Below are 26,223 nucleotides of genomic sequence, written 5' to 3' on the forward strand. Positions count from 1 at the left end.
ATATCTTGTAGAATGGCAGACTCGATAGGTTTTGCAAATGGCGATTTTTATAACCTACGTGACCTCGTGACCTTGACCCTGACAAAAGTTATATCGTTGTGCAACACTCATCGATCTCTACCGACATACTAAGTTTCATCAAGATTGGAAAGAAAAATTGTTGACGGACGGACATACGGACATTTGGTCCGGCTTTAATTAGGGCATCTCGGTAGAGATGACCTGAAAATCCGACAGTGTTGTGCACTTCCCCATACATATATCTACTATGTCCCAAAGTTTCAAGTTCCTATCTCAAACGGTGTAGGAGGAGCTATTTTGACCCCCTATCCACAAAGCACCCCCTACCCCCAAGCACCCTCTGATCATCACGTGTTTAAATAAAAAATGTTGTTAAATGTATAACTCATGAATATGTTTGATTTCAAAAGCTATGACATTTTTTTTTTTAATCGACCCCCATGACCCCAACCCCTCTGGCCCGTCCCCGAGGGGTCATATCAAAAATCCAAAAGTGTTGTGCACTTCCCCGTACATATATCTACTATGTCCCAAAGTTTCAAGTTCCTATTTCAAACGGTGTAGGAGGAGTTACAGGGTAAGACAGACCGACGTACGGAGACAATCACAATATTCCCGCTTTTCTTCGAAAGCGCGGGAATAATAAAACTCAGGTGTTTTATTAGACCCTCGCAGCCAGGGAGAGAGAGCTGGGGGCTGCAGTTCACTTGGGTACCTGCACGTTGGAGGGAGGGGTGCTCCGCGGTGCGGCACCTGCCAATAGTCGTGCGGCTCGTGCCCGCGGAGGAACTCGAGTCGAGTAGTCAGAGTCCCAGGGCGAGAATCAGGGTCACGGACAAGACCCAGCAAAACTCCAACGAATGCCCCACGCAGAGCTGCAACGAATCCTCGAACGAATGATCCCAAAAAAAAAAACCAGAGCTGATTTTCTCCACTCAGAACCCTCTTCAGGTGGGAGGGATTTCTCTCCTCGCCACTCGCCTCCTAATTGGACGGTTGTATCGAGCGATCCGCTGGCCGTCCCTCATTGGACAGGAGCACGGTAGGCGGGGCAACTCACACCATTCTGGGGCGGAGTCGGAACTGAGGCGATTTTCGCTCCGCCTCCCTCCTCACCTTCGGCAACATGCGTCATGGCGACGGTGGAGCAAGACGACGGTGCCGTTGTTATTGTTGTTGTAGTTGATATATTAATTCTAACGATAAAATAACTCGTAACGCAAACACGACATTCCCATTGGACAGAAGGACGGGACCCTGACTATAAACACATACTTATCGAAATAACTAAGCTGAGGTACTGCTGTGTGTTTGTGTGCGAATGGCTGCCAGGTCCGTAACAATATCCCAATATCATGAAGATTTGGCGTTTCCACCCGGGCGCCGCCGATCTTTAATACAAGGATGGAAAAAGGACGAGAAATCCAGTCTTTGAAAAGGTTTTGCAGTGAATTAAATTGTCTGTGTGGAGACACATAAGGGGGTTCAGCATTCGCTTTTTTTGCGTGGATTCCTGTTCGTGTGGAGACTTTTCCGTCAACATCACACAACGTTTGCTTGAGACTTTTCGCTATTGTCCCGTAATAACCCATTTCCTTCATCATGACACAGAAGAACCAATCCCTCCTCCAAAACCAAAACACCATCATCATTGCAATCAGCTTCATCATCATCATCATCATCATCATCATCAAAGGCACACTGATTTTACATAGTACTACCCCCACAGTTTTGGGGCCAACCCCACTAAATTTTCTGTGCAGCGTTTGTGCTCCCACCCGTGCGTAGCACCGGAACCTCATCAGTGTCATTTTGAAAGCCCTTTGTCCGAGGTGAATATTTACTTTTAAAGATGTGTACATATGCATCAGGAAAAAGGTCATTGGTTTGGCGTCGTTTATTGTCACATGTCTTTTCCGAAAATCACTCGGGATTGTGAGTTGGAAAGGTGACCGTGATGGACAACAACCTGCTTATGGTCACATATCTTTTCCACATATCTCACGGGATTGTGAGTTGGAAAGGAGACTGTGATGGAAAACAACCTGCTTATGGTCACATATCTTTTCCACATATCTCACGGGATTGGGAGTTGGAAAGGTGGCCGTGATGGAAAACAACCTGCTTGTGGTCACATATCTTTTCCAAATATCTCACGGGATTGTGAGTTGGAAAGGTGACTGTGATGGACAACAACCTGCTTATGGTAACATATCTCTTCCACATATCTCATGGGATTGTGAGTTGGAAAGGTGACTGTGATGGACAACAACCTGCTTATGGTCACATATCTTTTCCACATATCTCATGGGATTGTGAGTTGGAAAGGAGACTGTGATGGAAAACAACCTGCTTGTGGTCACATATCTTTTCCACATATCTCATGGGATTGTGAGTTGGAAAGGTGACTGTGATGGACAACAACCTGCTTATGGTCACATATCTTTTCCAAATATCTCACGGGATTGTGAGTTGGAAAGGTGACTGTGATGGACAACAACCTGCTTATGGTCACATATCTTTTCCAAATATCTCACGGGATTGTGAGTTGGAAAGGTGACTGTGATGGACAACAACCTGCTTATGGTAACATATCTCTTCCACATATCTCACGGGATTGTGAGTTGAGCAGGTGGCCGTGATGGGCCATGTCCTGGTGATGGTCCATTTTTTTGCATAACTTGCGGAATTGTGAGTTGGACAGGTGACCGTGACGGGCCATGACCTGCTGATAGGAGGTTGAGGCTGTTGGTGGGTGGGGGAGTTGTGGACTTTCAGTGGGGGGCCGTGGGGCTTAGGAGTTGTGGTGGTGGGTGGGGGATTTGTGGACTTTCAGTGGGGGGCGGTGGGGCTAAGGAGTTGTGGTGGGGGGAGGGGAGTTGAAGGATTGGAGTGGGGAGGGATTGCTGTCTGACGGTTGGGTGGGGGGTAAGGACTTGGTTGGGAGGCAGAGGTTGAAGACTTGTGGTTTGTGGTGGGAGTATATGTCAGGATGGAGAGTAAAGGACTTGAAGTCACATTTTACATTTCGTGGAAATTTTTTAATTACGGGTCTCCGGTAGTATCTCATATATTATAATGGTCGTTCCTCTGGTTGCCTGGAGTCGTATCAACACGACTGCAACAGTCCAAAACTTTAGGGTCTTCATTGCCGTTTGATTGCTTCGGGATCGACCCGTGGAAAGGCCTGCGAAAGCAATTGGCGACCAGGCAGTAGGTAAAAGCACGCCAGTCACCGGTGATGTGATAAACCACATCGTTACCGGCTAGGAACTGTTGCACTGCGCGAGAGCCATCGCCACCAAAAGTCCACTGAGCTACAGATTCGCAAGCTGCCCTTTGAGAATCTCGTCCGTGAACTCGCACAGTATTTCAAGCCCAACTTGCGATTTCAGAGCTCTGTGATAGCATTGCAGGAGGAGAACAAAGCTGAACTCGAACGTCTGACTGCACAAATTTGTGCGCGATTCATGTAAAGCATGTCGCGACCATGCCCAAGGACATCCAGCTGTCGTGTACACAGCTTCCGCACCACCCAACTGGTCTTTTCATGATCACAACACCTTTCTTGGAAAGCGTTATGGACCTTTCAGCGAACTCGCCACCTACGAATGCCTTTTTGTGTGTTCGTGTATGTATCTGTTGAAAGAAAATAAACTTTGTGAAATACTTTTTGGTTTGTTTTTAATAAAGATTGGAAAATATGAAGACGAGAAGAGACAGCTTCGATAAAGAAGACAGTGGGTGCTAACTTGGTCTCCACGGGATGGGGTTCAGGATGGTTCATTGGTATATCTACAGGGCTAACAATTAGTTAGGCTCATACGTTGACGAGATGCAGGTGTATGTATTGTACAATACACAGTTCATAAATATTGCGAGCGCTCTATTTGTAGATTCAGTGAGGAGATCGAGTGCAAAGGAAGGATGAAGTATCACGTACGAGGCTTTCCTTACACGGGTTACCGGGTTTACAGGTTAACGGTGATAGTGTATCACTGATGCTGATTAGGGAAAGTTTTAGGTGGTTCTGAAAAGAGCCATTGTGGACAAAGAACGGCGGAGCTCTTGAGCCTTGAGTGACGCCACACCGTTTACTTGCCCTGGCTCTTCTTTGGCAGCAGCACGGCCTGGATGTTTGGCAGGACACCACCTTGCGCGATTGTAACGCCGCCAGCAGTTTGTTCAACTCCTCATCGTTGCGGATGGCGAGCTGCAAATGACGTGGGATGATGCGACTTTTCTTGTTATCGCGTGCTGCGTTGCCGGCGAGTTCCAGGATCTCGGCAGACAAGTACTCCAGCACAGACGCCATATATTCATGTGAATTTCAGATCTCAAAGTGACGAAAGAAATACAAACGGATCCGAGGAACACCTCTCATGGTTTTCCGATAGTCGACGTAGATTTCTACCACGTCCGCTCCTCCACGACATCATCATCATCACAGAGTCGGTGAACGTCGACATTGATTTCTACCACGTCCGCTCCTCCACGACATCATCATCATCACAGAGTCGGTGAACGTCGACGTTGATTTCTACCACGTCCACTCCTCACGACATCATCATCATCACAGAGTCGGTGAACGTCGACGTTGATTTCTATCACGTCCGCTCCTCCACGACATCATCATCATCACAGAGTCGGTGAACGTCGACGTTGATTTCTACCACGTCCGCTCCTCCACGACATCATCATCATCACAGAGTCGGTGAACGTCGACGTTGATTTCTACCACGTCCGCTCCTCCACGACATCATCATCACAGAGTCGGCGGGGTGGGGCGAGGCGTCACGATATTTGCACAATGCGGGTATTATAGAAGGACTTGGACAATGCAACTCTCATCAAACACCTGCCACCTGTCCTTTAATCAAGGTAAATTCAAGGTGGTACAGGGAGAAATATAGTTCAATGATAAAAAAAAACTCCAAGACAAAAAGAAACAACCACAAAAATAAATATCAGCAGATATACTCTGACAAATTGGAGAATGACTAAAGAGCAGAAAGATTTATAAAGATCTTGACAGAATAGGAATTGACAAGGAATGTTCTTTGGAATGGATAGCTTAAAAGAGGTTAAATTTGTTGGGATGGAGAATGTGTAATCATAAATGCCCAAGACCAAGGACACAACCAATGCCTTTAAAGAAAATGATGGGATTGAGCCAATCGGACAAGTGCAGGTTTTCTCGGGTAGAAACACAAAGTACCAGTCACCTCCTTTCGGGATGTCAAAAACTCATGTCAGAACACTTGTACACAGGAAGACATGACAGCGTCTGTGGAGTAATCCACAAGTACATCTGTAAACATTTCAACATTCCGGTTCCACAACAATCATGGAAACACAAACCAAATCCGATCCTTCATAATGAGCATGTCGTGATCACGGATGACAAGATGTTGGAGGGAAGGTGCTCCGCGATGCGGCACCTGCCAATAGTCGTGCAACTCGGCCCATGGTCACACGCGTGCGGCTCGTGCCCGCGGAGTTATAAAAGTCCACTGATGATGAAGCGTGTCACACACATGAACATACACGATCCCATCAAGTGTGGACATTGCAAACAACGCACTGCATCCGGACATGGTGCTCAAACACAAAAAGGAAAAGTCATCATTGTTGATGGACGTTTCTGTTCCCATTGATTTTGGACTAAATTCAACAAAATAAATTCAACTAAACTGGATAAAGTAAATATCATTACGGGAACATCACCACAAACGAGCTACAAACGGAAGCTCTCAGAGGTGGAGTGAAAATCTTGATGGAGCCCTTGGAACGAGGTGATGAGAACGAAGTTTCACAATTTGGTTCATGAATCGTGATCCTTCCCCGAAAAGAGGTGAAGATTTTGAGTTGTTCCCACCTTCTGAAACCCACGAATAGAGAAAAAAACACCGACACACACACACATACATATGCACACACATACATACAGACACACACGCAGGCATACACATACATACATACACACAGACGTACATACACACACATACAGACACACACAGACACACACATACAGACACACACACACACACACACACGCACGCACACACACACACACACACATACAGACACACACAGACACACACATACAGACACACACACACACACACTCAGCAAGGACGTTCTTTTTGCTCTTTTCGTTCATGGACGCGGTGAACAGGCCGAAAGGGGCTCAGGGTTGATATTGGTGGGAGAAACGAGCGAAGGAGGGCGGACAGAGCTTTCCCTCGCAGATCGGATCACATCGGGCTCGGCTTTCAGCCAATGGAGAGCGGAGATTGAAGTTTCCACCAATGGTGGAAGCGGTAGGTGGGGCTTAATTCTTCAGCGAATGAGAAAGGTTGTGAGTCAGCCAATGGCAAACGTCTCGCGACGCAAATAAAAACGAACCACCCGATTAAAATCATCTCACTTCCTTTTTCTGCCGTTTCGTTTCCAGTTTGTTGGTGTTTTTCGCCATGGCCCGAACCAAGCAGACCGCCCGTAAATCGACCGGTGGAAAGGCGCCGCGAAAACAGTTGGCGACAAAGGCGGCGCGGAAAAGCGCTCCAGCCACAGGTGGAGTGAAGAAACCACATCGTTACCGGCCCGGAACTGTGGCGCTGCGTGAGATCCGTCGCTACCAAAAGTCCACCGAGCTGCTCATTCGCAAGCTGCCGTTTCAGCGCCTCGTCCGTGAAATCGCACAGGATTTCAAAACTGACTTGCGATTCCAGAGTTCCGCGGTGATGGCGCTGCAGGAGGCGAGCGAGGCCTACCTCGTGGGTCTGTTTGAGGACACGAATTTGTGCGCCATTCACGCCAAGCGTGTCACCATCATGCCCAAGGACATCCAGCTGGCTCGACGTATCCGCGGAGAGCGAGCTTGAACCGCTCTCGTCTCAAGGCTGTGGGCACAGACTCCACCACAACCAACGGCTCTTTTCAGAGCCGCCACACCACAACCAACGGCTCTTTTCAGAGCCGCCACACCACAACCAACGGCTCTTTTCAGAGCCGCCACACCACAACCAACTGCTCTTTTCAGAGCCGCCATACCACAACCAACGGCTCTTTTCAGAGCCGCCACACCACAACCAACGGCTCTTTTCAGAGCCGCCACACCACAACCAACGGCTCTTTTCAGAGCCGCCACACCACAACCAACGGCTTTTTTATAGCCACCACCAACGGCTTTTTTAGAGCCACCACCAACGGCTTTTTTAGAGCCACCACCAACGGCTCTTTTCAGAGCCACAACACCTTTCCTGAAAGTGTAATCGACCTTTCACACAACTCACAGTGAATCAATGACTGATTTATTTACAAATACAGTATTTGGTGAAAAGAAACAAATAGATCGAAAACAGCTTTTTTTTAAACCAAGAATGGAAAAGATCGACAGGAACTTTTGATGAACGAGACGGTGGAGGCTGTGAGTACGATGGGGTTGAGGATGGTTTGATAAAACCTTTTTCAGGACACAATTGGAGTCCATATGTATTGGAATATAAAAGTAAGTGTTTTATATACCAAGTACAGTTCATGTTATGTCGATATGAGCAGAAGATCGAGTACCATGATATATATTATAAACACGTATTGTGTTCAATGTTTTCTCATCCCCTCGGTGATCGATGCGATTTTCACAAGGTCGGTTCTCATCAGCACCTTTCACATTTCAAGCCGAACATGTTATTCAACCGAAAAATCTCGTGAAAACAAAATCATAAAACCCACGATCGACGTCACAATGCTGGTGCTAAATAATACAAGATACAAAATTCAAAACGCCTAAAGCTCCTTCATGAACGAGTTGGTGGCTCTGAAAAGAGCCGTTTTGTTGTGGATAATGACGAACACCACCCCCAGGATGTTTAACCACCGAAACCGTAGAGTGTACGGCCCTGGCGCTTCAGGGCGTACACCACGTCCATGGCGGTGACGGTCTTCCGCTTGGCATGCTCCGTGTAGGTAACGGCGTCACGGATAACATTCTCCAGGAAGACCTTGAGAACTCCGCGGGTTTCCTCGTAGATGAGACCCGAGATACGTTTCACCCCACCACGACGGGCAAGACGACGGATAGCCGGCTTCGTGATTCCCTGGATGTTATCACGGAGAACCTTGCGATGACGTTTCGCGCCTCCTTTTCCGAGACCCTTTCCTCCTTTACCCCGTCCAGACATGGCGAGAACGTTTCAACCCAAAGCGGAATGAATCAAACAACGAACCTTCACGTGTTTATATGGTGAGAGAACCGAGGGTTTCTATTGGTGGAGAGCTTGATATCACCATTTGACCTTTGACCTTTACCTCCGACATTTAATTATTTTATTTGGGATAAGGGACCCGCACGGGTCCTCTTCCTGACCTTTCACCTCTCGCCACGCACTTCGTCCTTTCGCTTTGACGATCTGTCACTGTCCTCGCTCTGACTGTTCTCTTGTAAAATGAGGTTAAAGTTAAACTGTAATTGACGATTTCATTCTGAACACACTTTGAACTGAGGAACTTTGAGAAATACACAAAGAGCGCACACACCGCCTAAATTAGAAATACGCTTCAACGGCTTCAAGTACTCGTCAGATATTTTGTTGATAGTTTGGATTTTTTTTAAAAAGTAAAACTTCTCCTTTTGTTCGAACAACCGACTGTAACCTCGTTGAACCCTCCATTGTTGTCTCTTGCAAATGTGAAGTCAAGGTTCAAAAGCAACTTTTCACTCTCATCACAGGTATATTTACCCTTCACAATCATCACACAGGTATATTTACCTTTCACAATCATCACACAGGTATATTTACCCTTCACTATCATCACACAGGTATATTTACCCTTCACTATCATCACACAGGTATATTTACCCTTCACTATCATCACACAGGTATATTTACCCTTCACAATCATCACACAGGTATATTTACCCTTCACTATCATCACACAGGTATATTTACCCTTCACTATCATCACACAGGTATATTTACCCTTCACTATCATCACAGGTATATTTACCCTTCACTATCATCGCACAGGTATATTTACCCTTCACTGTCATCACAGGTATATTTACCCTTCACTGTCATCGCACAGGTATATTTACCCTTCACTATCATCACACAGGTAGATTTACCCTTCACTATCATCACAGGTATATTGACCCTTCACTATCATCACAGGTATATTTACCCTTCACTGTCATCGCACAGGTATATTCACCCTTCACTGTCATCGCACAGGTATATTTACCCTTCACTATCATCACACAGGTATATTTCCACTTCACTATCATCACACAGGTATATTTACCCTTCACTGTCATCACAGGTATATTTACCCTTCACTGTCATCGCACAGGTATATTTACCCTTCACTGTCATCGCACAGGTATATTTACCCTTCACTATCATCGCACAGGTATATTTACCCTTCACTATCATCACACAGGTATATTTACCCTTCACTATCATCACACAGGTATATTTACCCTTCACTATCATCGCACAGGTATATTTACCCTTCACTATCATCGCACAGGTATATTTACCCTTCACTATCATCGCACAGGTATATTTACCCTTCACTATCATCACAGGTATATTTACCCTTCACTATCATCGCACAGGTATATTTACCCTTCACTGTCATCGCACAGGTATATTTACCCTTCACTGTCATCGCACAGGTATATTTACCCTTCACTATCATCACACAGGTATATTTACCCTTCACTATAATCGCACAGGTATATTTACCCTTCACTATCATCACACAGGTATATTTACCCTTCACTATCATCGCACAGGTATATTTACCCTTCACTATCATCACACAGGTATATTTACCCTTCACTATCATCACACAGGTATATTTACCCTTCACTATCATCACAGGTATATTGACCCTTCACTATCATCACACAGGTATATTTACCCTTCACTATCATCGCACAGGTATATTTACCCTTCACTATCATCGCACAGGTATATTTACCCTTCACTATCATCACAGGTATATTTACCCTTCACTATCATCACACAGGTATATTTACCCTTCACTATCATCACACAGGTAGATTTACCCTTCACTATCATCAGGTAGATTTACCCTTCACTATCATCACAGGTATATTGACCCTTCACTATCATCACAGGTATATTTACCCTTCACTGTCATCGCACAGGTATATTTACCTTTCACTATCATCACAGGTATATTGACCCTTCACTATCATCACAGGTATATTTACCCTTCACTGTCATCGCACAGGTATATTTACCTTTCACTATCATCACAGGTATATTTACCCTTCACTGTCATCGCACAGGTATATTTACCCTTCACTGTCATCGCACAGGTATATTTACCCTTCACTGTCATCGCACAGGTATATTTACCCTTCACTATCATCGCACAGGTATATTTACCCTTCACTATCATCACACAGGTATATTTACCCTTCACTATCATCACACAGGTATATTTACCCTTCACTATCATCGCACAGGTATATTTACCCTTCACTATCATCACAGGTAAATTTACCCTTCACTATCATCACACAGGTATATTGACCTTCACGATCATCACGCAGGGATATTTACCTTTCACTCTCATCACACAGGTATATTTACCCTTCACTGTCATCACACAGGTATATTTACCCTTCACTATCATCACACAGGGATATTTACCCTTCACTATCATCACACAGGGATATTTACCCTTCACTATAATCACACAGGTATATTTACCCTTCACTATCATCACACAGGTATATTTACCCTTCACTATCATCACACAGGTATATTTAGCCTTCACTATCATCACACAGGTATATTTAGCCTTCACTATCATCACACAGGTATATTTAGCCTTCACTATCATCACACAGGTATATTTAGCCTTCACTATCATCACACAGGTAGATTTAGCCTTCACTATCATCACACAGGTAGATTTAGCCTTCACTATCATCACAGGTATATTTAGCCTTCACTATCATCACACAGGTATACAACTCTTTTGGAGTTGATGCTCTTTTAAGAGCCCGCTCACTCCTCAGCATCGCTCGGACCGTCCCGGGGCCCGATCACTTCGGACCGTTATGTCGCTGGCTGGCAACTTCTCTCCGGCTGGCGACTTTGCTGCCGCCTCCACCGACCCACAACTCTGCACGGCACTGCAGGCTTGACAGGACTCCAGGCTCCAAACTCCAAAGTCCGAACTGCAGACTTCAGACTCAACTTGTCTCTCGGCGTTTCAGCCCAGCCTTTCACTATCATCACACAGGTATATTTACCTTTCACTATCATCACACAGGTATATTTACCTTTCACTATCATCACACAGGTATATTTACCCTTCACTATCATCACACAGGTATATTTACCCTTTACTATCATCACACAGGTATATTTAGCCTTCACTATCATCACACAGGTATACTTACCTTTCACGAGCATCACACAGGTTTATTTACCTTTCTCGTGATATGCCGATTTACCTCAATCTCCAATACGTTCACATACCTATCGAATTCCAATTTAAACGTATCATCTGTTTCTGCTGTCACTACCTTTCCAGGGAAGCCATTCCATACATGAACTGCTGTCTGAGTGAAAGTCCCCTGCCTCACTGCCATCTTAACTCTCCTCTTCTTTACTCTCAGGTTATGGCCCCTCGTCATGTCACTGTCTACTTTGCTGAATAAATCATCTGCACTTATTCTGTCTCTACCCTTTGTCATCTTAAACATCTCTATCATATCTAATCGTAACCGCCTCCTTTCTTCTGCATAAAGCCGTTTCCTTCAGCTGCCTGCGGTGAGGGAGTGAGAAACCCAAAGACTCAACCTCATCGCGGGGGATACGCGTTATGCCGAGGAAGATGACTGATCTCATGTCTGACATTGAGGACCTCCATCTATTGTTGAGAAAGCAGGAGCAGCAAGTCTCAGGTCGAGTGACCTGGTTGGAATCCAAATTGGTGACTAGAAATCAGGCCATTGGAGAAGAGGAAGGATTTCATATTGCAAGCGATGATGGATTCCATAACCTTGCTGATGATTGGGAGAAGGCTGATTGGTCTGTAGTTGCAAGGATCTGTTTTTGCTTGTTTTTTTATGCACAGCATTAATGTTTGCTGATTTCCAAGGAGAGGCAGAAGGCCTTGAGCAAAGGAGAGGGTGATTAGAACAGAGAGAGGGTAAGCAGGAGCAGAGGAGCGGGTTTTTAAGGACACGTGGGCTGATTCCGTCTGGACCGGTTGCAGAATCAGAGTCGAGGTTTCACAGCAAGCTCTCCACTTTGTTAGGAGAAAAGGACACAGAGTCCAGGAACAGCTGGGTGTGACTGGGTAAGGTGGGTACAGAAAGCGATGGGTTTGGGACACAAGATTTATAAGCAAACACAGAGTTTAGGCATTCAGCCTTTTCACGTGCAATGTCAGCTATGCCCCCATTTGAGGTAAGGGAGGTGGTGGAGGGGGAACATACATCAGAAAGACTTAACTAGACACCAGCAGGATTTGGAGGAGGGAGGCAGGTTTGAGAGTTTGGACTTGAGGTTAGAAAGACATCGTTTCCTGGCTCTCCTCAGGGTAGACAAGCACTTGTTCTGAACTTTGTGGAAGGAACTGAGATTGCCTTCAATTGGATTTGCCTTCCATAAGGCAAAGGCAAGTTGTTTCAGGACAACTGCCTCGCCACAAGCTTCAGTGTACCATGGGCGGGAGGAAGGGTGTGACAACTGAAGATGAGATGGGATAAATCTGTTCGTGAGAGAGAGCAAATTTCTTTGAAAAAATTCCCAGGACGAGTTGATGTCAGAGAAAGTAAAGTGTAGAAGGAGACCAGTGTAGACGTTTGATGGCTGCTTGAAGTCATTGCCAGTTGGCCTCAGTGAAATGCCAGCCACGACAGCGCTGATGTTGTTCTCTCATAGATGTTTACTTTGACAAGCATGTGATCAGATGAACTGAGGAAGAACAGCAGATGTTTTAAAGCATGACTTAGGCCGAGCTGGGCCATCTCGTGATGCAATCTCAGGCCAATTGTCTAGTTTCTCTTTGAATGCGTTGGCCACAAGAAACTTGTCCCCATAACGTTGTTCGAGTACCCTTTGCATCCTCAAATGCCTCCGCAGTATTGATCGGAAAGTAACCTGCAACAGCCTCTTTCGCAGCACCCCCAGATATTTCTGGAGATAATAGTGTTGTGGATTCTCACCACTCCGGCGTGCGGGCGACTGCTTTCAGCTAATTGCGGCCGCACGCCCACCGACCGTGACAATCCAGTCGCAGCTCTCGGATCCACACCGAAATCCAGCGACTGGTGTGTTTTTAACCACACCACAACCTTGTCAATGCTCTGCCCACACTTCAGGGTCGATCGCCGAATTGTCGATTTACCTAATTATTCGTGCGGACAGACTACCGAGAGGTTGTACCTCAACGGGACTTGCTCAGAAACAAGCCGCTTTAAGCAGCTCTCTCCGTCTGCGATTGCCGAGCGGTTTATTATCGCCAAGCCCTGTTGGACCCGATTATCTTATCGGCTATTAATAACCAGCTGTTTATTCCAAAAGTAATGATGACAGTTCAATGGAGGAAGGGATGTAATGAGTTGGTGAATATTCAAACAATGACATTTATTTGTAATGCAGGCACGTATGCAATGAATGGGGGTAAGGGACAAGACACGAGCAAAAAGACCGACAGCCGTTGTCTATTTACTATATACATGCACTTAACAACAATTCTACTTATCGGACAAGGTGCCACAGACTTCCATGCAAAAACCCAGAAAGAAAAGAGAGAACTGGGCCCGTAGGCCTTTAATGTTCCTCGGAGCTTTGAAGACCGAAGGAGCTGCGCGAGACCGTGCAGGTTACCTGCCACCCTCGTGGTGACTCGCTGGGCCCTGGTTCGGCGACCCTCGGTGTGTCTCGTCGTCAACACGGCAGCTGGTGTAGCGGCGACTTGGTTGGTCCAGGCCTAGCCGTGCGGCCTCGTCGATCAGGCCTGGCCGACGACGCCTCAGAGGAGCCGACGGGCCTTGCTCTTTTGGAGTTGATGCTCTTTTAAGAGCCCGCTAACTCCTCAGCATCGCTCGGACCGTCCCGGGGCCCGATCACTTCGGACCGTTATGTCGCTGGCTGGCAACTTCTCTCCGGCCGGCTGTGGAGCCTCGCGTTGCAGACACACACAAACACAAACACACACATACACACACACACACACACACACACACACACACACACACACACACACACACGGAAAACCCGACAATAACGGATATCTAGCAAATCCCAACAGAAAGGGCTGAAAACATAACCTCCTTCACCTTCAGTGGCGGAGGTAAAAATAAAAGCACTACGGAATCAGGTATGGTTAAGATCAATCACATCACTGTGCTCAAACATATGGGCTATACATTGCAAATATTTAAACCCATCTCACCATAGATAAACACAGCAGAATGGGTTAAAATCAGCTTCGATCCTTCTAGGCACACGCACGAACCTTTCACTTTAACGGCAGCAAGCTATTATCTACCGTAAGGGGTTTCGTAATCGCAGGTTCGTTGGTTGTCTTACGCAGACATAGACTGATAGACACAAGGAGTAGTGTTCGTACAAAGTCCTTGGCCGTTTATTCATTCCCAAAGAAGCTTCGAGAAAGTAATTTAATCACTTCGAAAAGCTCTGAAATCTCCGTGAAATTGTAAAGGAATGATGTTGTTTTGTGACAACACTTCAGAAATTCATTACAGTTCGACTATAAATCAAACGAACAGGAAACAGACCTCAAATGGCATCGAAATACGTTGTGCAAATGGCACGAATGTACATGACGTGCAATGTGTTTACATGAAAAGGTGTACAAGATACTGTTAGGAATCTGGAAGCCATTTGCACACAAACAGACAGCAGCCCCCGCAGTTCAGTTATTTCGATAAGTATGTGTTTATAGTCAGGGTCCCATCATTCTGTCTAATGGGAAATACATGTGTGTGCTGCGAAGTTTCTTTATCGTTAGTTTTTTTTTTTACATCTTGAAGCCGCACAACGCCAACAAATCTTCTTCGCTCATCACCTCAGGGCTGGCTCATCACCTCGGATCATTCAGGGGGAGGGAAGGGGAAAGAATCGTCTCGCTCACCAGAAAGTCGTCCGTGAAGCGAAAACGTCCTGAAATGCGTGCGTGCGTGTCACGTCCGCCGCCAGCACCCAGCTTTGCCGTGCACCCTCTCGCGGGGCAGCCTTGAATGCCAGTCGAAGTCTGGAGGGCACCGATATCATCCGTCGCGGGTTTAGACCCTGGTGTTGTAGGTGATCGACCCGTGCCTCAATCGGTGGTGGCGCTGTTCACACCCACACCACACGCTCGCTTGCCCAAGCACTGGGAAGGACGAATTATTTTGTCGGCGCTTGTCAGACACCCACTTCTTGCTCGCTTCTCTCTCCTTTCGCTTTTTCTTTTACGTCTTTCGCTTTTTCTCCTCACGATTTTCTCCTCACGCTTTTCTCTTCACACTATTTATCTCCTCTTTTCTCCTCAGAACGTACCTCTCGCTTGTTTTTATATCTCCGGGCCGTCTCCGCCGGTCAATCCGGCCCAAGCTCACCCTGCCCCACTGGTGCATGGTTTCCATGACGACCCATGCGCTCAAAAAAAAGGCGGGCGTCAGAGCTTGCGAAAGAATGTTGCTGAGGAAAAATGAAGGCAGGCTTCAGAGCTCGTGAAAGAAATGTGTGTAAACGTGTCTGTCGTAAAGAAAAAAACTTCCAATAAGAGAGGGGATCTATTCTTTGCCCTTCTCAACGCATCACATTTAAAATCCCATTAGACATGGGGATGAGGCTAATCTGAACATGTATTTAAGGAAATAACTGTCTGAGGACCTGGATGTGTGTATGCATTCATCAGACCGGATTCTAAAATCCGTAACACCACCCCTTTCCCTATCCCAGACTCATCCCGAGTCGTCCAACAGCTGGCGACATCGGTTGAATTTTTTTTTTTTAATTACAACATTGCAATTAGCACTACCTTGTGACATGCAGGTGAAGTTACCCCCGACCTCGTACGTTTTAACTCTACCCTTCAGTGTGTGTGACAATTTAAACTGAATATGTCCCACCTGATGCGTTGGGAACAACCTCACTGACACGCAGACAACCTTATGCTGCACCGAAATTGCCGGAATTTTTGAAACTACAACACATAACCGGTGGGCTTTAGTAATTGACACAACTATATACAATTTCTGACCCAGGTCCTAGAGAAATGCAGAAGAAAAATTGTGGAGAGGGGGGAGCACCTGCTGATTCTTGCCACCTTCATGCTCTTCACCAGCACACCTAACAAAATAAACCGGCAGGCCAGTGACCGGCATACAGGCCAAAAACGTTGTGGCCTTCTAAACAAAAATGACCAAGAAGCAGCAACAAGGATTGAGTCACTTCCTCGACAGAGCTGCATTCGTGCAGTTCATGGCCATGGTGATACGTGGCAAAACAAGTGAAGCAAACTGGCATGAGCCTGGTATGTGGCTGGAATGAGCTGGTATAAAGCTGGAATGAACTGGTATAAAGCTGGTATGAACTGGTATAAAGCTGGTATGAGCTGGTAGGAAGCTGCTCTGAGCTGGTATGAACTGGTGGGAGTTGGTGGGAAGCTGGTATAAAGCTGGAATGAGCTGGTGCAAAGGGTATGCAACAAAGGAGCAGTCCATAAGTGTGGTGGCATGCTGCTACAGTAAATGCAGTTCAACAAAATAAAACAAACAAAACCACCATGATAACTGGAACGGTGTCACCTGGCATGAGGCTGCAGCAAGTAACAGTCCACAGAACAAATGTGGGTGGAACACAGGTCACAGAGCAAATGGTGAAGTGAGGTGAGTGATGTCTTGATGTAGAACAGGTGATCCAGCAAGGTGAGCGATGCCTTGATGCAGAAAGGCTTGATGGTCCTGGGGCAGTGGCGAAACAATGCGAAACAGCAAGGCAAAAAGCAAACAGCACGAAAATAAAAAGGTAATCCAGGTAATGCCAAACACCAGGTCTAACCAATCTGGTCAGCCGGTCCCTGGTGTGCACATACTTGGGGCAGTGGCGGTGGTGCCGGGAGAGAGAGCTCGAGGTTGGTCCTACTCGTCCGCACCCATCCGTCTTAACCATATCCACTACCCTAGTCCCCCTCTTTTTACAATTCGTCACGAAGTCTCATCTCCTATATCCCACTATCCCCATTGCCAAATTCGTACCCAATCCCCCCAAGGTTCCATGGGAAGGAAGAGCCGAACTACATGCAATCTTACACTTACATCGCGACAAATCTCGTTCTCGAGTCCGGCAGGAGGGCAAGTCCAGCAGCCGGCGATCATCCCGCCAGTGGATGGTGCGAAGGGGTCTTCATCAATCCTAACTACGCTAATATTGTTGCACTTTTAAACTTTCCCCGGGGTTATACCCTGCCAAGAGGCTTTTGTTAAACTATGGTGTTCTAAAAACCCAAATTCCCATCGCCTACGTGTTGGTGCTCTCACAATTTTGGGCCTTGCCCACCAAATTTTCTTTCTGTGCCATCGCACAATTTTGTGGCTGGGTAGTGTGGCTCCAATAGCAGGTCTGCCCACCTGCATACTCACCATGAGCACCCCCGGGTCACGAGCTACCTCCGAGCTTGCCTGCTCCTCACCCTAACATGGGAGATGCCCTCACTGGCACTCCCCCCCTCGATGCCCACTTGGCATTTCGGCGCCCCGGGTCCCACTGCTCGGACACCCGGTCCCATTGAACACTACACTGGCACGGCAGGCCCCTCTCCTCGGGTACCTGTGTCCACGAATACACTAATGGCCCCCTGGACCTACCTACGGCCTCACCTGGCCGACAAGCCCCCAGCGCCCGGGGTGCCTGCTTCATCCGAACACTGCACTCACAAGCCACACCCCCAGCCAGTCAATTATCTCCTGCACGCTTCACAAAAAAATGATTAAAAAAAAAAACTTTCCATAATCAGCACCAACCGCATAACGACATCCATGTGTAAATTTACCTAATCCCTTTACCTAACTTTAAACTAACCCCCGGGTTTCCTTGGGTGAGATCCACTCCTCCCATTCAATCCTTCACACCATGCATTCTATTACTCACACTCATAATTCATTTATCACACACAAACACATTTCCACTCACCGACACATCATCACCTAACTAATTTCCCCTAACTAACTCGTGCACCCTCGTCTTCCCTTATACTGTTGTGGGCTGGGGTTCGGTGGCGATAAACGACCACCAGGTGCAGCAGCAGAGTCGTCTCCCACCGAACACCCGGAATTAGAAGGTCGTCACCCCGGATAACTCCGGAGTCGATGGGCCACTTAAAAGACCGTGATCGCCAATTCTCTGACGAAGTGGGGTAGGGTCAATATCCAAATTTCAATATACCAAGTACCCACGTCGTCAAATTACCGGGGAAATCACACCCTCGGTCGACTCTGTCCGAACCGAGTCGCAGGTACCGACTCGGATCCGGCGTAACCGAGCAGAGTTACCAGAGCTGCGCCGGTCCCAATGACAACTTACGGCACCAACGGCCTTACTATTTCTCAATACGCACCATGCTAGGCCAATGAAAGAAAACATGAATAACGAACTGGAACATTTAACACGGGGGTTTATTTATAACAATAATCGGAGAGGGGAGCACACAAAGAGCAGAGTTATCCGAATATGAAAATGTAATGTACAATGAACACAGGGCACTTAGACAGTTTCAACTTACAGGACGGCACCACACACACACACACACACACACACACACACACACACACACACACACACACACACACACACACACACACACACACACACACACACACACACCCAAAAGAACTGGACCCCGTCGGGTCTTTATTTCGGCCTTTCAGCTCAGAGGGAAGGCAGGCTGAGGGCACGGGCCTATTTTTGCACCTGTCCACCTCGTGCGGTCTGGTCGAGCTTGTCCGGTGGCGGGACTCGAACCCACCGCCAACAACGCGGCACCAAGCACCAGGGACCAGGGACGATGCAACGGACGCCAGCCAGCACGGGAATGGACCAGATGGGCACCCGAGGGTAGACGACAGCACCAGCAGGCAAGACGAGGCTTCTTCTCCTTCTCTTTCTTTATGACAGGGTGAACCATCTCTTTTTCTTTCCCCTCCCCCGCGGGTCGAGGGCAATGCTCTGAGGTACTTGCCTCCCGATTGGACGAGGGGTTGTCGGGCGACTCGTGGCCCTCATTGATTGGATGAGCTCACGGTGGGCGGAGGGAACCTCACCCCTGTACATGACATGCTGTACATGGGCGATGGATGGCAATGGTGCGAAAACAAAGGATGAAGATTTAAAGATATAACAACTCTGAAGACGACGATGGTTCACGAGCGGTATTTGACGATGTAGATTGTTTCAGAAGTGAAGGATGAGACAATGTGATAATGTTTGGCCAAGTTATAAAAATGATCAACATGATGTGGTTCGAGTGACGGGTTATTAGCTGCAAAATGTCAAAAACCCGGTTTCGTTCAACAACTTTCAAAATTTGACCTTTGCATAACCTCCAAAGGTTACAAACAATGTTGTGGACATTAAAATAAGGAAACAGGATACGTGCTATAGCTTATTGGAGTTAGTTCGTTGAAGAAGGTCAAAAACCCGGTTCAATTCCCACAACTTTGAAAATTTCACCTTTGTGAACTTTAAAGGTCAAAGGTCAAGGATTATGACCTTTGGTGCAAAACTTCCTCTGGAACATTCCAGGAACAATATTACGTCATATTGGCTATATGGCATTTCGCACTCCTCAGATTATCCATACTTTGATGAAATCAGCGTAAAAACAAACTTGAAGGGGGCGCCACGGGCAAGGTGTTCGAGATAGAGCAAAATGGTTTCAAGACTTTAGGTGGGGAATGACCTCAAGATTATGCATAAAAAAATATTGTCATCCAAGGTCTCAAAGTTTGGGTGGTCATATGATTTTTGTCAAATTCGAAATTTTCTAAGTTCATGACCTTGTGACCTTGACCTTGGGACGAAAATGAAAAATGGAGCTCCGTGGGGCTATGCAGGTGCCATTGGGCCAAACAAATACCGAAACCCCTGCCAGATTCGACAAACCCCCTAGAAGATGAAAATTGAAATCGGCTACCCCCTAAAAACACGTGTTTTTGGGGCGTGGCTCTGCCCATAATGGGCGCACCACGCCCATTCTCAGGAAAACACAACTCCATCATGATATAAACCTCCCACCAAAATTTTACCAGGATCAGATCAAAACCCACGGAGCGATGCTCGGGAGAGACACACATTAACGAATATAGTGGTGACTTATTTTTTTTGTGAAAATATTTTTTCACTTTTTTCGTGAACCAAAAAACCTGACTATAAAAGTAACTCTTAGCGCACACACGAAATTCCCATAAGACAGGACAGGACCCTGACTATAAACATACTTATCAAAACAACTGAACTGCGGGGGCTGCTGTCTGTGTGTGTGCAAATGGCTTCCAGATTCGAAACAGTATCACGTGCAAGGCTCTCCTGACTCGCGACACCGGATTTACAGGTAAACGGTTATCGTGTATCGTTGATGCTGATTCAGGAAAGTTTTAGGTGGCTCTGAAAAGAGCCGTTGTGGAGGAAGAGAGCGGGAGAGCTCTTGGACCTCGAGTGAGGCCACACCGTTTACTTGCCCTGGCTCTTCTTTGGCAGCAGCACGGCCTGGATGTTTGGCAGGACACCACCTTGCGCGATCGTAACGCCGCCCAGCAGTTTGTTCAACTCCTCATCGTTGCGGATGGCGAGCTGCAAATGACGTGGGATGATGCGACTTTTCTTGTTATCACGTGCTGCGTTGCCGGCGAGTTCCAGGATCTCGGCAGACAAGTACTCGAGCACAGCCGCCATATAGACGGGAGCGCCGGCACCGACACGTTCGGCGTAGTTTCCTTTGCGGAGAAGTCTGTGGACACGGCCCACGGGAAACTGCAGTCCGGCACGGGAAGAACGTGTCTTGGCCTTGGCTCGAGTCTTTGCACCACCCTTACCACGTCCAGACATGATGTTTTCACTTTACACCCGACGAGGAACCGAAAAATGAACCACAAATAAAACAAGTCAGGACTCACTCACGACACGTTTAAATTACAGAACATCTGAGGAAATACTGAGATGTCGGACTTTATGTAATGGAGATCGGATCAAACGTGGCACACGCCCACTCTGGTTTCATCCAATAGCAGAGAGTCTTGCTCGACCAATACCAGACTGCGTTCCGCCTCCAAGGCGATGTGATCCATTTATTTACATACCCACACCCCTTATAAGAGAAATTCGTTTGGTCGACCCAACGTTCGTTATTGTCTCAGCGATCATTTAAAATCGTTATTTTACCCTCTGCCGGTGATGCCTCCTCGGAACCTCCAGGCAGCTCGAACCAAAGAAGGGATCGAAGAAAACCGCTTCCAAATTGACGAGAAAGTCAAACCGTAAACGCCGCCATCGCAAAATGGGAAAGCTTCGGTATTTACATCTACAAGGTTCTCAAACAAGTTCACCCCGACACGGTGTTTCTTACAAAGCGATGAGAATCATGAATTCATTCGGAAACGACATGTTCGAGCGGATCTCGTCCGAGGCGTCTCGTCTGACACATTACAACAAGCGTTCCACGGGGACATCGCGGGACATCCAGACGGCAGTGCGCTTGGTCCTTCCCGGGGAGTTGGCCAAACACGCCCAAACACGCCGTGTCCGAAGGGACGAAGGCCGCGACCAAGTACACCGACTCCAAGTGAGCTGCTCGGACTCGCACCACGTGGTTATAATCCCAATCCCTAAACGGCTCTTTTCAGCCATTCAAACGTTTCTTGAATTGAATTCGACTTTAACTTCTCGTGTCCTTGGTGGAGGAGCCACGTCACGTCATATGTGAGGTGGTTCATGTGAAAGTCCATTTCAGGTAATAATGTGGATAATAGTAAAAGGTGGAACCGTGATGAACATTAACATGGATTGTTCTTCATGTGGTTTACAATCCCCTCAGTTATCGATACAATCTTTACAAAACCGCGACCCACCACTACCTCTTACATGTGAAGCGGAATATTTGACCCATTCACCTCGTGAAAACCAGAACAGCAATAATAATAAACACCACGATCCACATTACACACAAATAATACAAGATACAAAGTTCAAGACGCCTGAAGCTCCTTCATGAACGAGTTGGTGGCTCTGAAAAGAGCCGTTTTGTTGAAGTTAATGACGAACACCACCCCCAGGATGTTTAACCACCGAAACCGTAGAGTGTACGGCCCTGGCGCTTCAGGGCGTACACCACGTCCATGGCGGTGACGGTCTTCCGCTTGGCATGCTCCGTGTAGGTAACGGCGTCACGGATAACATTCTCCAGGAAGACCTTGAGAACTCCGCGGGTTTCCTCGTAGATGAGACCCGAGATACGTTTCACCCCACCACGACGGGCAAGACGACGGATAGCCGGCTTTGTGATTCCCTGGATGTTATCACGGAGAACCTTGCGATGACGTTTCGCGCCTCCTTTTCCGAGACCCTTTCCTCCTTTACCCCGTCCAGACATGGCGAGAACGTTTCAATCCAAAGCGGAATGAATCAAACAACGAACCTTCACGTGTTTATAAGGTGAGAGAACCGAGGGTTTCTATTGGTGGAGAGCTCGATATCACCATTGGATCTTTGAACTTTGACCTTTACCTCCGACAGTTAATTATTTCATTTGGGAGGATTATGTGCTCTTCGTGACCTTTCACCTTTCACCTCTCTTGCCGCGCCCTTCGTCGATTCGCTTTGACGATCTGTCACTGCACTCACTCTCCCGGTCCCTTGGGGTTGATGGATCCAGAAATTCATGATTTCATTCTGTCCACAACTTGAACTGCAGAACTTTGGTAAATAAACAACGAGCACACACATCACCTCAGTTACAAATACGTTTCAAAGTAATCGAAGGATATTTTGTTGATAATTCAGATTTCAAGAAAAGTAAAACTTCTCCTTTTGTTCGAACAACCGACTTTAACCTCGTTCAACCCTCCATTGTTGTCTCTTGCAAATGTGAACTCGTGAAGGATCAAACACAATGAATGTTCGTGTCGTTCAAACAGTGATTATCACAACCTTTCGCGATTATCACTTCGGTTCATTGAAACATAAGGTAATTGGACACAGGAGAAGGCCATTCGGGCCATCATGCCTGCGCTACATCAACACCAGACCAATTCATGTATTAAACAAATTTTTTTTTTACAGATTGTTTCTTTCCGGGGAGGGGGGGGGTTGGTGGGTGAAGGCGTTTCCACATTGAAAAACACATCATTAACCACACAACCCTTGACGAGATTCCCCACTGGCAACACTCACCACAGATGAACACAATCACCCATCAAGCTGCTAAAATATCTACTTCAGTTCTCCCTCAACTTCCCTCTACCCCCCTATCTCCAAAACTTCCAGGTACCTATCCAATTTCAATTCAAACTTATCGACTGTTTCCGTGACCACGACCTCCCGTCCAGACCATTCCACGCATCAACTACTCCTTGAGTAACAGACCTCTGCCTTACTCCCGTCCAAACCCTCCTAAACTTGTACAAGACCGTTGAAGTTGCTGCATCCTTGTACCAACCTTGGACGTCAGCATTGTTCATCGCCGTGTGCTGTTGGTAACCAAGTATTTTGTCATTCGTGCTGGTCCATGACAAGATGACCTCGATACGAGCCTCGGAAAAGCGGTGTTTTTCTTGTTTGTTTGAATGTCTTGCAAAGGTGACCACAGACAGGTGTACATTCACCTTGAACTTTATGACGTTTAAGTCATATCAAGGAAGGTATTTTCCCTCGTGAAAATCACAGCTTGAGTGAAGAAACGTCTTGGTCGAAGCCCGAGAACGTGTCCGAGTAAGCAATGTAGTGTCAAGCAGATCTTCGATTTGCCGTGTCGGTCCGTGTAACACGACAAAAGGTCCAGAGAATTGAAAAAGTACTTCTCGCCGTTTGCCAGCATGTACTTGTACCTGAAACGGTTGTGCACATTGTGTATGGAATTATCATTCATGTGAATTACAGAGCTCAAAGTGACGGAAGAAACACAAACGGATCCTGGGAAACGCCTCTCATGGTTTTCCGAGCGCCGACGATGATTTCTACCACGTCCGCTCCTCCACGCCGTCACTATAACAAGGGCGGCAGGGGGAGTCCACACACTACTTGAACGATATTCTCGTGATATTTGGATCTTCTTCTTCCGTCATATTGTTATTGCTGCGAAATGCCGGAGACTGTTCCACTTTCGACAGAACCTTTGGCTTCACCTTCCAAGCGAGCCAAGACCAACACTGGCTCTTCGAGGAAGACAAAGAAGCCTGACGGCACCCTATCGGAAAAGATCCTCAAGGTGGTAGGATCGAGCATGGACAGAAAAGGTCTGTCGCTGGTCGCTTCGAAAAAGGCGCTGGCAGCAGATGGCTACGATGTCCATCGTAATGCCGTACGTATCAATACGGCTGTGAGGAGGCTTGTTGCAAGTGGAAAGCTTGTGCAGACCAAGGGAACGGGCGCTGCTGGCTCGTTCAAACTGAACAAGGACGACAGTGCCAAAGTGAAGAGGAGCACCAAAGTGAAGAGCACCAGAGTGAAGAGCGCCAGTGCCAGGAAAGTTGCAAAGACCCCAACCAAGGCTAAAGCGGCCAAGAAAACAACCAAAAAGCCAGTTGTGAAGAGGACGGTACGGAAGGTATCTCCCAAGAAAGCCCAAAAATCTCCCGCCACCTCTTCGAAGCAATCCAGGAAGACATCTGTCAAGGTGAAGAAAAGTGTAAACAAGACCAAGGCATCGAAACCAAAGTCCAAGCCTGCAACGAAGGGGTTAAAGAAGAAGGCGACACTCAAAAAGAAGTGAAGGGATGAGCAGAGAGTCGAGGTGAAGTGTCTCGAGTTCATCCTCGTTTCATTTTCTCAAAACCCACAAAGGCTCTTTTCAGAGCCACCCACAACGTTCGCTTTAAAGGAGCTGATTCGATGGTTCATAAAATCACGAGTGGGGTATGCTGGCACACAACCTGCAACTACTCGGGTGCATCCTCCGTGCACAGATAATTGATATAAGATTAATATATTTCATCAAGTGGTTTGTGTAGGAGATTTATATTCAAGAACACCGGGTTACAATGAATTGAAATCCAAGAGACAAACAAAACTGCAAATTCATCCATAATTTAATGAAACAATTAACAAAACATGGTGTCATGTGACCTAACACCCAATATAGTTAAATATGTGACATTCAAAGTGTGCTCTTTACTAGTACTTAATTAATAAATTACTAATTACTCAAATTGCTCAGTAATCAGCAATATTTAACTCCAAAACTTCATACAGATCATAGGTCAGAAACATACAAATTGGAATCCTTTGTGATTCTTTACAATGGATGAAGCTCAACACGAGCTGAGTCAAAGGCCTGGAGGGTCTGTAACCAAAGGGTCTTTGGTCTATGTGGCCCAATGTATCGCAACAATGGCCCAACAATAAATGAAACATCCCGTTTGGCCTTGACACAGGTCGTGACTTCCGGTCTTTATTGCCCAAAAACAAGCAACAAAGTCGGTGGCAAATCCAGGCTCACGGACAAATCCGCAGGGAAGGCTTGGTGTTGGTCTGGAGGAAGAACGCAGCTTGGTGTTGGTCTGGAGGAGGAACGAGGCTTGGTGTTGGTCTGGAAGTGGAATGAGGCTTGGTGTTGGTCTGGAGGAGGAACGAGGATTGGTGTTGGTCTGGAGGAGGAACGAGGCTTGGTGTTGGTCTGGAGGAGGAACGAGGCTTGGTGTTGGTCTGGAAGCGGAATGAGGCTTGGTGTTGGTCTGGAGGAATAACGTAGCTTGGTGTTGGTCTGGAAGAAGAACGTAGCTTGGTGTTGGTCTGGAGGAGGAACGAGGCTTGGTGTTGGTCTGGAGGAGGTACGAGGCTTGGTGTTGGTCTGGAGGAGGAACGAGGCTTGGTGTTGGTCTGGAAGCGGAATGAGGCTTGGTGTTGGTCGGGAGGAGGAACAATTCGTGGTGTTGGTCTGGAGGTGGAACGTAGCTTGGTGTTGGTCTGGCAAGGGTGTCAACCA

The 26,223-nt window shown here is 46.9% G+C and overlaps 5 protein-coding genes and 2 pseudogenes across 5 annotated transcripts; 3 read left to right on the forward strand and 4 right to left on the reverse strand.

Annotated features, from left to right (window-relative positions):
* Window positions 1–3,773: 3,773 nt before the first annotated feature.
* On the reverse strand, window positions 3,774–4,528 carry LOC147008582 (histone H2AX-like; annotated as a pseudogene).
* Window positions 4,529–6,467: 1,939 nt separating this feature from the next.
* Window positions 6,468–7,183, forward strand: LOC147008583 (histone H3). The gene has a single exon (XM_085863650.1). It carries the CDS (start codon window positions 6,498–6,500, stop codon window positions 6,906–6,908), a length of 411 nt encoding a protein of 136 aa, XP_085719776.1. The 5' UTR covers window positions 6,468–6,497; the 3' UTR covers window positions 6,909–7,183.
* A 137-nt stretch (window positions 7,184–7,320) lies between these two features.
* Window positions 7,321–8,338, reverse strand: LOC147008584 (histone H4). Its single transcript, XM_085863653.1, has one exon. It carries the CDS (start codon window positions 8,205–8,207, stop codon window positions 7,896–7,898), a length of 312 nt encoding a protein of 103 aa, XP_085719779.1. The 5' UTR covers window positions 8,208–8,338; the 3' UTR covers window positions 7,321–7,895.
* Window positions 8,339–18,775: 10,437 nt separating this feature from the next.
* Window positions 18,776–21,643, reverse strand: LOC147008585 (histone H2AX). The gene has a single exon (XM_085863651.1). It carries the CDS (start codon window positions 21,132–21,134, stop codon window positions 20,760–20,762), a length of 375 nt encoding a protein of 124 aa, XP_085719777.1. The 5' UTR covers window positions 21,135–21,643; the 3' UTR covers window positions 18,776–20,759.
* Window positions 21,246–21,871, forward strand: LOC147008586 (histone H2B type 1-L-like; annotated as a pseudogene).
* Window positions 21,872–22,226: 355 nt separating this feature from the next.
* Window positions 22,227–22,684, reverse strand: LOC147008587 (histone H4). Its single transcript, XM_085863658.1, has one exon. It carries the CDS (start codon window positions 22,672–22,674, stop codon window positions 22,363–22,365), a length of 312 nt encoding a protein of 103 aa, XP_085719784.1. The 5' UTR covers window positions 22,675–22,684; the 3' UTR covers window positions 22,227–22,362.
* A 1,623-nt stretch (window positions 22,685–24,307) lies between these two features.
* Window positions 24,308–25,319, forward strand: LOC147008588 (histone H1-like). The gene has a single exon (XM_085863644.1). The coding sequence runs from the start codon at window positions 24,382–24,384 to the stop codon at window positions 25,009–25,011; it is 630 nt and encodes a 209-aa protein (XP_085719770.1). The 5' UTR covers window positions 24,308–24,381; the 3' UTR covers window positions 25,012–25,319.
* The last annotated feature ends 904 nt before the right edge of the window (window positions 25,320–26,223 follow it).

The sequence above is a fragment of the Eptatretus burgeri genome, chromosome 18 (genome assembly GCF_056783735.1).
Source record: "Eptatretus burgeri isolate ZD-2024b chromosome 18, Ebu_testis_v1, whole genome shotgun sequence".
Classification (NCBI taxonomy): domain Eukaryota; kingdom Metazoa; phylum Chordata; class Myxini; order Myxiniformes; family Myxinidae; genus Eptatretus; species Eptatretus burgeri.

Excerpts from the sequence above, each read along its gene's own strand:
- LOC147008584 (XM_085863653.1), bottom strand. The coding sequence starts at position 8,207 with ATGTCTGGACGGGGTAAAGGAGGAAAGGGTCTCGGAAAAGGAGGCGCG.
- LOC147008588 (XM_085863644.1), top strand. The coding sequence starts at position 24,382 with ATGCCGGAGACTGTTCCACTTTCGACAGAACCTTTGGCTTCACCTTCC.
- LOC147008583 (XM_085863650.1), top strand. The coding sequence starts at position 6,498 with ATGGCCCGAACCAAGCAGACCGCCCGTAAATCGACCGGTGGAAAGGCG.
- LOC147008587 (XM_085863658.1), bottom strand. The coding sequence starts at position 22,674 with ATGTCTGGACGGGGTAAAGGAGGAAAGGGTCTCGGAAAAGGAGGCGCG.
- LOC147008585 (XM_085863651.1), bottom strand. The coding sequence starts at position 21,134 with ATGTCTGGACGTGGTAAGGGTGGTGCAAAGACTCGAGCCAAGGCCAAG.